This window comes from Bos javanicus, chromosome 19 (genome assembly GCF_032452875.1).
Source record: "Bos javanicus breed banteng chromosome 19, ARS-OSU_banteng_1.0, whole genome shotgun sequence".
In the NCBI taxonomy this organism is placed as follows: Eukaryota; Metazoa; Chordata; class Mammalia; order Artiodactyla; family Bovidae; genus Bos; species Bos javanicus.
The window spans coordinates 26,631,400-26,644,273 of record NC_083886.1 but is presented as its reverse complement, the minus strand read 5'-3'; the positions used below and the strand labels follow the sequence as shown (position 1 = coordinate 26,644,273).

Genomic DNA, 12,874 nt, shown 5'->3' with positions numbered 1-12,874 from the left:
TAAGAACGACTTCCATTGTGAAAACGTTTTCATAGTAAAGGGAACTGTAAAGTTTAAAGTTTTCCTAATGACAAAGTGTTTTCCCTCTCATGCTCAATTTCTTATACCAGCTGCAGCAACAAACAATCTATTTTCAGAACCTGTTTCTTGGAAGGTGATCCTCGAAGTCAGGATATTTAAGATGCTCACTCCCTAACAAGTTTCTACAAGTGTTGATGATAAATATCAGTGCAGAGAACCCACATGTAATACCATCAAAGCACTGGAAATGTAGTTTATAAATAATAAGAATTAAGCATAATTAAATTGCATCATACCTTCTTAGTGTGTTTAATCTTATGTGGACTCAATTTATCCAATTCTTCCTGGATTTCTTTAACCTGGTTCATAAAGGGGGGGGAAAAAATGAAAATCTTTGTACCTTTCCACTGATCTTTTTTGTAGAAAAGGATGCATCTTATCTTGTCCAAATATAACCATTATTGATTCAAGTCACTTGAAAATGAGAACAGACTCCTCATTCAAGCACTCCCACAACAGCTACTGGTTTCCAGTTTGAGATGGTGACTACAGCACAGGTCTCCCTTCCATCCCTTGATTCCCACTGAAAGAGGAATTTAACATAAAGGAGGTGACTCGGGAAAGGCAGGAGGCACATCAGGAAGTTTGCAGTGCCGTGCTGCCAAAGAATTCAGCTTTTGGACTTTCCTGATGGTCCAGAGGTTAAGAATCCACCTGCTGATGCAGGGTTCAGTCCCTGGTCCTGGAAGATCCCACATGCTGTGGGTCAACAAAGCCCATGCACCACAACTACTGAACCTGTGCTCCGAGAGTCCAGGCGCTGCATGCGACTACTGAAGCCCACGCGCCCTAGAGCCCGTGCTCTGCAGCATGAGAAGCCACGGCACTAAGAAGCCTGTGCGCTGCGACTAGAGAGTAGGCCCCGCTCACCAAATACAGAAGCCTGTGTGCAGCAACAAAGATCCAGCACAACCAAAAAGAAAATAGTTAATCAATGATAAAGAAAGAAGTCAGCTTTCACCCTCTTAGATACAGACAGCCAATCACACATTTCAAGCAGAGCTCTGACAGGCTAAGATTCGTGTTTCAGAACAATCCCTGTGACAGCAGTGTAGAGTAAGGACCAAAATAGAAGCCAACAAGAATAAGAACAAAATCTCACTCAGGCATTATCTTTCAATCAAAGAGCCCAGTTCGGGGTTCAAGCAAGAAAGCTAACATGTGACCTAAGCGACCAGAAATAAGTTCAATGCTTACTAACAAGTAAGACATTAAAATTGAAAAAGTGAAGTCGCGCAGTCATGTCCGACTCTGCAACCCCATGGGCAGCTCCTCTGTCCACAGGATTTTCCAGGCAAGGATACTGGAATGGGTTGCCATTTCCTTCTCCAATTAAAGTTGAAACAAACATTTTTAAAAATCTACCCATAATGTAAATAATATAAATGCCTATTCATGAGCCACTACATGTATCCTGGACAGAGAAGACTGGCATGCTGCAGTCCACGGGGTCGCAAAGAGTTGGACACGACTGAGCAACTGAACAATGACAAAACGTATCCTGAGTGACATTTAACATAGTCTTCATTCTTTACTATTTAGTAAAGACAACCAAACTATCTACTACATGGTGGTAGTGGTTTAGTCGCTAAGTCATGTCTGACTCTTGCAACCCCATGGACTGTAGCCTGCCAGGCTCTTCTGTCCATGGGATTTTCCAGGCAAGAATACTGGACTGGATTGCCATTTCCTTCTCCAGGGGATCTTCCCAACCCAGGAATCGAACCCGGATCTCCTGCATTGCAGGCAGATTCTATACTGACTAAGCTATGAGGGAAGCCCTTCTCCAGGGGATCTTCCCAACCCAGGGATCGAACCCAGGTCTCCCACACTGCAAGTAGATTCTTAACCAGCTGAGCCACCAGGGAAGCCCATCTACTGTGTACTAAGCTTCTAATATACAATAAACATGCAATGGATGGGAAACTAACAAAGTCCCTTTCCTCTAAGACTACAAGGTGCGTTACTGGGGACCAAGGATTTCAGGGTAACCGATACACTTAAACTTGTCTACAAAAATATGTGCTGTATAAGCATTTCTTCCTGGGGAAAGGACACACAGCTTTCAGTAGATCCTCAAGCATCTGTGACCCCCCAAAAGCAGGAAAAAATGAACAAAACAGTATTTAAAGAGTTTGGCTGTATACACACAGACACATAAAGACGGAGGGCAGAAAGAGGAAGAATTGCTTGTCCACACATTCAGGAAACTTAGACGCACAAACATATCAGAATCCATGTAGGATACGCTGATGCTGATACTTCTGGCACGAAAGGAAAGCACGATTCCCTGGGAAGCCCACCCCACCCTCGTCCCTGCGCCTCCGCACCTGTTGCTGGAGGACATACAGCGTGCGGGCAGAACGGACTGCCTGCTCCTGTCTCCTGACCCGGATCCTCCGCTCCTCATCAGGATCCAAAGCTTCTTCCACGCGATCTGAAAATATTTTCCCCCCGAAAGTGGATTATAAACCATATATAAAAGCTGATTAAAAACTTCAATGGCTCAAAGAAATAATGAGGTTAAAGATCTTTAGTTTTACTAAGAAAAAAAATGAGGCTGTCATAACAAAAAATGTTTTCATCAGCCAAGAAACTAGCAACGGGCAAGGGGGCCTGTGTACTTGACTCCGAGATGGAAGAGACAGGAAGGTGTTAATCAAATCCAAATGCCCCGGACAGCCTAGCCCACTGTTGTGCAGTTATTATTTTTAAGCTATTTATACTGAACCCAAATCTATGCTTTCCATTTAAAAAAAAATAGTTTATTGACCTATTTTTATATATAGCAAAATTTCTTTTATACTTTCTGATCCTGAACCCAGAAGAGGAAACCTTTCTCTAACATATTAAGATAGCAAGGGCTAAAATTATTTGCCAAAGCCTTTGTCTATTTCTCAGAAAGCAGACCCTTGTACACAATGCTGCTCCGTATTTTCAAATGATTAGTTCAAAGAAATTATTTCTGGAAGACTACCTGAGCAGCTGTGCTCTAAGGCCCCCTATACAAGCCCCCCTCAGTAGGGCGGCATGCCTCGTGGCTTTGCTTCCCCCACCTCACCCCAGGAGCATGGTTTCTACCACACTGTTCCATGGGGTCATGCTACAGACTACCACTGAGCAAAGCTAGGAGAAATAAGCCAAAACATTTCTGTTACTGTGATGTAGGAATGTTTTTGGCTTGTTTATATTACACAACATATTCTTTATGAAGACCCACCAGAGAAATCTTCCAACCTCTATACCTGGCATAATTTTCTCCTTGTGCAATTTTTTTTTCTTTCTCTAATTGATCACATTTTCTTCTTTAGCAGACTCTGTGGAAGCTTAGAAACAAATCTTTTGCCCATTCCTAATAAGTCTTATTTTGTACTTTCCTTGTTTTTTTCCCATGCCAAAATACCCTCATTTACATATTTTTGTTCTATTTTGTTCAATCTGTTTCTGTACCGTACCTTAAATTCATTATGTAACGTGCATATGCATACATTACTTGACTTTAAAATGCAAAAGACCATCATAGACTCTACTATCCTGGCACAGTAGCTCCTTTTGATGCCAACTCCCTGTGCCTTGCAGTCTGAAAGCCAGGCTTGACTCCCCTACTTCTCAGCTATGGCAACCCCAAATTTTCCATGTGCAACCAATCCTCTACTCTCCAGGAAAATGACGGTGTAGAGAAAGCTGAAAGATTGTAGAAAACAGTATGAGAGGGTTATATACCTTCCTTTCTACTCTGCGGTCAGATATCTCATACATACTCTGTAGCTCCCTATCACTACGGCATACTCATCTAAACATTGCCCAACTTAGAACTGTTTTTATCTAGAATATACATGTTTATATAATGTTCTTTTCTGAACAAATTAAAAATAACTTTTCCAGAAGGACTTCTGGATACAGAAGCAAAACATTATAGGATGATTTGCACTCAGGCGCCAGAAGACAGCAGGTACTGTGATTACTAGGTGGGACCCTCAGTCACTCAACTCACCTAGCACAGCCTAAGGAAAGGGGGCTGTTCCAGGTGCCTCTGCTGGAGAGATGCTAGGGCAAACTCTTCAGAAAAAAAGACACTGGTCAAACTCAAAATTCACCTGTCTTGCCATGAATGCTCATTCTAGTGACAGAAGGACAGAAAGGGAACTGATGAGGGGCAGGGGTCCTGAAGAACGTATTTGGCCTCTACCCTCTTGGAGCATTTTTTTCAAAGTCAAGAGTCCAATTTGTCTCACCTCTTTTAGCTACTTCTTCAATTTTACGGATACAACTGCTCAATTCTTTCTGGAGTCGCTGAACTTCCAGCAGGCATTTGTGTTCACATAGGCTTTTGTGGTCATCTATCCTGGAATGTGGCTGAAGGCCTGGATCACGCGTGGGTGGAGAATTTGGCACAGGAAGACCCGACTGTCCTGGATGAGATGTGTACAGGTATACCTTGGCGCCTGAGCTGGAAATCTCTACTTTGGACGGCTGGTGGCTGCCATGACAGGCTTCCCGACTCCTTGATTCCTCTCTTTCCACCCCAAGGTCAGACGTTTTATGCTGAGAGTGTCCACAGTTCCGAAAGACGTGGGGTGGACTTCTGAGGTGATGCTCTTTTCTATGTTCTTCTAACTGTCTTCGTTTTACATCTCTTTTGGCCAGATGAACCGCATAGCTAAGTCTCTCTTCTGATACAACAGAAAATGAAACGGAGCTGCCCAGGCCGGGACCATCTCTGAAATCCAAATCTCTACAGTGGTAAGACTCATTGTATGAGTGCTTCAGTTTCTCGATTTTAATTCCATGTGGGCAAGAGTATTGGGTTGCCAAGTTGCTTGAATGTGTAGGAACATTCCTATTAAACTGCAGCTGGTTCTTTAAAAAAATAAATAAAAGCAAGCACATGTTAGAAAAATACCATATTGCATAGCTGACATATGTCTACAATCAAGTTTCTAACATTTCACCCACACTATTATTAGTGCTTACGGGGTATTTATTTTCCTGTTGCAAAGAATTGGCCACTCTCACACCCTTGAATTGATCACATACCCCTGGTTTTCTCCTACAGTCATCTGCTGCTGCTGCTGCTGCTAAGTCGCTTCAGTCGTGTCCAACTCTGTGCGACCCCATGGACTATAGCCCACCAGGCTCCTCTGTCCACAGGATTCTCCAGGCAAGAATACCAGAATAGGTTGCCATTTCCTACTCCAGCACATCTTCCCTACCCAGGGATCAAACCTGTACTTCCTGCACCTACACCACCCTTCAAAAGAGGACAAAGTTCATGAGAAAGTACAAATGCACCTGATCATCTGTGCAAAAACAAACACAGGGAAGAAAAATCAAAGATCCCAACGCCAGGGATCGAACCCATATCTCTTCTGTCTCCTGCATTGGCAGGCGGGTTCTTTACCACTGGTGCCACCTGGGAAGCTCTTAGAAATCACTGAGTCCCCTGTATTATCCTTCTGGTTACTAGCAGCATACTATGATCCTCCTCACAAAGTCAGCCCAGAAAGCTTCAAGCAAAACCAGTAAGTTCTTCAACTGCCCAGTGGTGGACTTCTGCCCTGTGTCAAAATGTCAGGTTCCAGTAAGTGACCAACACAGTTCATCACAAGTGTTCCTGAAAACTGTTCCACAGACGTACCACCCAGAATCTAAGCCAGTGACAATACTTCTTCAGGTTTTCCTGAGACTTTTTATCTGGTGGTTGGACCACATCTTTTATCCTGGGCCTAAATGCATCTTGCTCTAAATAGTCCACTTACACCTTTCCATGCAGGTTTAAGTTTTTGTAGGTTATTATCATGATAGATGGGGCTTCCCTGGAGGCTCAGAGGTAAAGAATCCACCTGCCACTGCAGGAGATGCAGGTTCAGTCCTTGGGTCAGGAAGATCCCCTGGAGAAGGAAAAGGCAACCTACTCCACTATTCTTGCCTGGGAAATCCATGCAGAGGAGCTTGGCAGGCTATAGTCCATGGGGTCGCAAAAGAGTCAGACACAGCTTAGCAACTGAACATCATCCTCATCATAGACACAGGTTTTGTTTTTCACTTAATAAACATAGGCGTGCTTCCATCTTCCCACAAATTTTATTATTTTTCATAGTTGCATTTTCCAAAATCCAATGAATGGACTTTTCATGCTTATCCTAACTATAATCTTATTATTAAGGACTGAGATTATTCCAGGTTTTCCAATAATAGAAATATTAGTTCAATTAATATTCCCATGCATTTAGTTTTTTTCTCTTTGCAAATTATTTCCTGAGGATAAATTATCTGTTCTGGGATTACTATGTCAAAGAGAGCAAATTGTTCTGTGGCTTTGGACGTGTCCATGTCTGTGGCAGGTCATCAGCCTTGGAAGATTCTGCCAGCAAGCTTGGCAAGGCCTGTACGAAGATGTCTTGTTCGTGGAGAGAGCCTCCCCAACTCTCACAGTGCACATAATAATGTGTGTTTATATAATCATGTACATGAAGAGTCAGTTTAAAATAAACCCAGTGCGAGAAAACTGAAGGAAAGAATTTTAGGGAAAAGAAGTAGAGATTATGAGAGAGAAAAAAAAAAAGTTACCATCTGGAAAGTGCAAAGAATGAGGAACAGTACTTGGAACTTGTGGCCTTATTAGAGAAATCCTTCCCCCCAGAGTAAAAAATGACCTAAAATACCTAGGAGATTTGATATACATACTAAAGTAAATAAACAAAGAGTGAATTCCTATTTAACCTGGGTGTAGAGAAAGGCTTTCCAACTATAACTCAAAATCCACATGCAATAAGAGTGATAAATTTTATTACTTCAAGTAAAAATTTTAAAAACAACTTGTTTTTTATGGTTAAAAAAGAACACCATCTGGAAAGAACTGGAAAAATATCTGCAAATACAAAGGGCTCCCATATATAAAGAAATCTTAAAAACTGAGGTGAAAAAAAGATCAAAACTCAGTAGAAAATGGTAAAAACACATGAACAATTAACAACAACAAAAATAGATAGAAATATGACCCTTAAATGCATGAAATGTTGGTCAGGCTCATAAAAATACTAAGTGAAAATACACTGAGACAGAACAGAGCAGCAAACTCAAGAGACACAACACCACAAGAGCTGGCAGGGCTGTGGGAAGACAGGCCTGCTCGGGGGGTCCTGGTGGGAGCACAGGTCCCGGGGACGGGGCTCTGGCAACAATGAACAAAACCATATATGCATTTGCCTTCTGACCTAGCAGTCTCACTTCCAGAAATATATTCTGAAGATATACCCACAACAATACATGCGCACAGGGTATACATGTGTTGTTTGCAACTGCAAAGCACTGAAGTTGATCTAAATGCCCATGTAAAAGCATGTCTCAGTCTATGGTACACCCACGCAGAGAAGTACCATGAAGATGTAAAGAAGAATGAGAAAGATGTACAAGAACCCATGTGTAGGGATTTCTCAGGTATGCTGCTGCTGCTGCTGCTGCTAAGTCGCTTCAGTCATGTCCGACTCTGTGCGACCCCATAGAGGCAGCCCACCAGGCTCCCCCATCCCTGGGATTCTCCAGGCAAGAACACTGGAGTGGGTTGCCATTTCCTCAGGTATGCTGGTCAGTGCAAAAAAGAGTATCTGTAATATGTGCGTGCGTGCATGCTCAGTCGTGTCCAACTGTTTGCAACGCCAGCGCACCAGGCTCCTCTGTCCATGGGATTCTCCAGGTAAGAACACTGGAGTGGGTTGCAGTTTCCTTCTCCAGGGGATCTTCCTGACCCAGGGATTGAACTCACGCCTCCTGTGCCTCTTGCATTGGCAGGCTATTCCACCCTTCAAAAGAGGGGAGAGAGAGTTCATGAGAAAGTACACATGCAGCTGATCATTTGTGCAAAAACAAACACAGGGAAGAAAAATCAAATAAGATAAAGTATCTACAGGGTATGGGGAGGAATCGGGTGGAAAGGACAGAGGGAATGGTTGGGGGTGGGGGTGGTAATATTTCACTGTTCTTTTTTGCATAGATCTGTTTGGAATCACGTTAATGTTTCACATACACTGGAGAGAAAGGAAGGAAGAGAGAGGGGAGAAAGGGAAAGAGATAATAAACAAAATTCAGAAGGATGAAGGAAAACACTACAAATTAATACTAACAGAAACCAATGAAGCAAATTGAAGTTCAAAAGACTAACACAACCAGACTAAAAAGTGAGGGCTAAAAAAAAAAAATCAACCCAATCAACTTCTGAACATAACATGTGGACTATCTGCCCTCAGGCTAAAGACAAGTCCTCTGAACAAACACTGAGCTCTAACCTGTAGTGTTCTTTTTCTTTGCAGAGGCGTGGGTCGCATTTTCAAACAGTTTTGTACATTCTAGGATTAAGCAAATGAGTACACACACTGGGGGTAACTGGAAACTGGTTTTACTTGAATATGGGAGTTACAGATGCGAAGTGTTGGACTGGATTGGAGACACCTATGTGCATTCAGAGGGTTTTAATATAGACGATAGGCAGGCAGACAGGCAGACAGACACAGAGAAAGGAGGGAAAGAAGGGAATAAGAGAGAGGAGAGGAGAAGGAAGGAGGAGGGATGCAGATGTAAGTGCAAAGCTGCATATGAATTGTGTTCAGGCACACAAGTGTACACAGCTATTCCCCATCTCAGTCCTAGGGGACAGCATAGGACAAAACACTGACATCCAAGAACTAACAAGCATATCCAGTACCTAGACACTGACTTCTAAAATCCATTCACCACCAAAGGGATGAAGGCTCCTTTCAAGAATGGCTGGGAAGGGGCAAAATACTCTGAGCATGGCATATCTTTTTATACCAAAAAGTGGTCAAAGATTGATGGCAACGTGAAAAGGACACTGGAATCAACTTGAAGTGACTCTCATTTCACTGACCAAATAAGAGACCGTTTGAATATCATATTTAATTAAGTAAAATGCTAAAAGTATCCTCTGATATAAGTAAATCACCACTTGTCAACTGTCATAATAAAAACCTGGTTCAGGCCAAAGTCATCAATGAGTGCTAAAAGCAAATGAAGTCTCGGAAGTAAAAGGATATTAACATGGTCTCAAAGACAGAAACTTCCAATTACAAAAGGTAAGAGAATAACTTTACAATGGAAAACTTGGCAGACACCACCTTAATTAAACAATAAAAGTGAACATGGTCAGTAACGGGAATGAATCGACCTATGTACCTCCTGAGGTGATGCACTGAGAAGAACTCAGCGTCACTTCAGAGGTCTTCCCACCGCGGGGGCACAGCCTGAATGTAACTGTGAGAAAATTTCAGACAAACCCCAACTGAGGGGAAATCCTCAAGTAACAGGTCTGCACTTTTCAAAAATGTCAATGTCATGAAATACAGACTCAGAAATCATTCAGATTAAAGGAAACTAAAGAAACGTAACAAAAGTCATGATTTTGGATTTTCTTTCACCATTAAGGACATTATTGAAACAACTAAAAAAATCTCAGTGAGGTCTGTAGACGACACGATAGCATCATTTTAATGCTAACTTCCTGATTTTGGTCACTACACCATGATTATACGAGCACAAGTACTTAGAGGCAAAAGGGTATCATGTCCTTAACTTAATCAGTTCAGAAAACAATTGCGTGTGTGTGTGTGTGTGTGTGTGTGTGTGAAGCGAGACAGAAAGAAAAGAAAAAGGAAGAAGAGAGGGAGCAAGGGAGAGGGGACATGTAATAAAAAGTTAACATCTGGGAAATCCGGGAGAAGAGTATCCAGGAACACTGTGTGCCATTCTTGCAACTTTTCTGTCAGTCTGAAATTAAGTCAAAATTTTATCTGACATATTACTACACACCCACCAAAACAGTTACCATTAAAAAACACCACCAAATGCTGGCCAAGATGTGGAACAGCTGGAGCTCTCATTCATTACTGGTAGGAACATAAAATGATACAGACTGCTTTGGGAAAGTCTGTTGGTTTGCTAAAAAACTAAATATACACCTACTCTATGAGCCAGTAATTTTACTCCCAGGTATTTACCCAAGAGAAATGAAAACATGTTTGCAAAAAGGTTTGTTTAAGAATGTAGCAGCTTCACTCACAATGGCTTAAACTACAAATAGCCCAGGTGTCCATCAATTAGGGAATGAATAAACAGTGGTATGGAACAGGACTCAGTATTAAAAAAGTAACTACTGATACACCTAACAAGGTGGATCAATCTCAGAAACATTATACCCAGTGAAAGAAGCCTCACACCAAAGAGTACGTAGTATATGATTCTGTGTACATGAAGTTCTAGAACACAGAAACTAATCCCGGTGAAAAAAAATCAGAATAGCGGTTGCCTGTTAAGGATGGGCAGCACGACTGACTAGGAAGGGGCACAAGAGAACATTCTGGGGTAATGGAAATGATCAGTATCTGAGATATGACTTAAACATGTGTGTACACACTGATCAAAACTTAGCAAATATGACAAAATGTATACATTTCAATGTAGTTGCTTAAGATGTAAAATATACATCGAAATAAAAGAAAACAGTATACAAAGAAAGAATTCTAGTGTATGATATGCATGCACAAGTACTTAGGGTACTCACATCTGCAATTTACTTTGATATGCATCCTAAAGTAAGATGGACTGATGAACGGATTCTAGAGGCATGGACTGAAGGACAGATATATTCACTGTAAAATGCAGCTTGCTGTATGTGTGAGGATTTTCATTAATACAAAAAGACATTTAGAGGACAAGTGGGTGAGGCTGAAAGAAGACATTATTAGAGAATATGAGGGAGTTACTTTTTTCCATTTTCTTAGGTGTGATAATGCTTAAATCTAAACGGTGATTTAAAACGTGTTCACTGTCCTTTTCTCTTTGTCTGAAAAGCTTCGTAACAAAAATCGGAAGAGAAAAACAAAACAAAACTACCTGGGTGTGAAGTTTCCTGGGGTCACTCCTCCCATCGAGTTGGACACCAGATGCTAGATGAACGCAGGTTGAGGCTGGTCGGCCTGGTCCCATGGTGTCAGACAGTGTAGACGGATAGTGAAAGCTCAGTCATTGGCCAACAGTTTTCTCCTAAAATCATTGCCTGACATAAAAGAAAGCACTTTTAGACCAACCTTTTCCAACAAAGTGAAAGAATAAGTAAAACATAATGCTCTGCTCGTGTACGAGTCTTCTAGTAGTCCATAGCAACCTCACTCTAGAGCGAATGCTTCTGCTGACGGTTTCTTTCATATACTAAAGCAACTACACTGTTCAAAGTCTACCTTCCACGAGAATAGGGGAGACACTAGCCTAATGACATGGGCTTTCCTCGTGGCTCAGTGGTAAAGCATCTACCTGCCAATGCAGAAGACGCAGGAATTGTACTTCAATTCCTGAGTCAAGAAGATCCGATGGAGAAGGAAATGGCAACCTACTCTGGTATTCTTGCCTGGGAAATCCCACGAACAGAGGGACCTGGCAGGCTACAATCCATACGGTCACAAAGAGTCCCAGACATGACTGAGCAACTAAACAACTAGCCTGATGACTACTTCTTGAGTCCTCTTCATTCCAAAGTTCACAGCTCAAGGGTCGCCAATAAGATGTTATTCCAAAAACAGCTCTTCTACGGTAAACATGCACTTTCCAGCAGGAGTTTTATGGATATACAGCCTATGTTAATAAATTCTAATTACCAATCAAAAGGCAGTACACTTCACTCTTCTAGGTAGCTCAAAAGGATCTAACTCTGAATGACTCTAAATAAACCAGTGGCATAAGAATACCTAGACGGATGCCGGAAATGGCCAGGAACTAGCGGAAAGACCTCTGTACCTCTTCAAGTTCACCCTAACTCTCCCCCACCCTACAGCTGTCCAAAGATAGGAAAGTGTTTTGTAAACCACACGGGAGGGCCTCTCCCTGTTCTGAATGCCTCCTTATAGACACCACGCCCCCTGTACTCACCCACTTGCTTGCGTTGTTATTTACCTATTTCACAGGTATCTGTCTCAGCTTCCCAGCTAGACAAGGTTCCTTGAGGGGAAGGACCTTGTCGTGTGCTTCTCTGAGATTTCCCCCAACACAGTGTTTTGAGCATGGTAGACAATTCAACTCAACATTTGTCGAATTAAGCAGATTTTCCATAAGTTGACCAGCATTAAAGGTATGAGGAGAGCTTGTCCTCTTAAAGAATTCAATAGGAACTCAACTGGAAAACTCAGGATTTCCCAAACTTTTGAATAAAGCCAAGGATTGTAGACTGGATTTGCTTAAAGACTGATACACGGGTAGGAATATAAAGATTCCTTGTTTCTAAGGCTGTAGAGATAAAATCAAAAGCGAAGACGGGAAGAGGAACGCGAGTGAGGCCATCGCAATTGGCCTGATGTCAACAGAGTTCAGGGGCTGGAGCCGCAGGAGGAAGGAGCCTGCAGAGTCGGGCTCTCGCAGCTGGGACTTTTACGATGTCAGTACTCCCTGGCTGGATGCCGAAGGCCTATGGGTCCATTCTCCAACAGGAAAAAACTAGGTGATCCCACAGTTCCAGAATACCTCGAGTGATGCTACACACACACACAAACACATGCACACACAAAGTCCAGGGACACCGACCCCAAACCTTTCCCTCATACAAAGTTTCCACACAAAGGAGAGGACATCCCTCTCCTTGCAACCTGTCCCTTTCCCACTGCACCAGGGAGCCTCCCGATTTGCCATCCCGTATGTGTTGAGGTGTCTGCACAAAGCCTCTCTCCTCCATCCCAAGACATCCCTACACCACAGGACAAACCTCTCCCCAACCTGTTCCCTCCCCAAGAGCCCC

General features: G+C 42.5%; 1 protein-coding gene across 6 annotated transcripts in view; it reads right to left on the bottom strand.

Annotated features, from left to right (window-relative positions):
- KIAA0753 (KIAA0753 ortholog) overlaps positions 1-12,874 on the bottom strand; it is a 66,504-nt gene that overhangs the window by 41,349 nt on the left and 12,281 nt on the right. For 3 of the 6 annotated variants that reach the window (XM_061390778.1, XM_061390781.1, XM_061390784.1), the window contains exons 1-5: positions 10,987-11,075; positions 5,841-7,883; positions 4,317-4,941; positions 2,412-2,518; positions 318-380 (exon numbers count right to left, since the gene is read on the bottom strand). In XM_061390778.1, coding sequence (XP_061246762.1) covers positions 318-380; positions 2,412-2,518; positions 4,317-4,941; positions 5,841-6,023 — 978 coding nt within the window. In that variant the 5' untranslated portion in view covers positions 6,024-7,883; positions 10,987-11,075. Of the gene's footprint in view, positions 1-317; positions 381-2,411; positions 2,519-4,316; positions 4,942-5,840; positions 7,884-10,986; positions 11,150-12,039; positions 12,846-12,874 lie in introns of those variants that run through there. The other 3 variants (XM_061390783.1, XM_061390779.1, XM_061390782.1) reach the window with 2 other exon arrangements.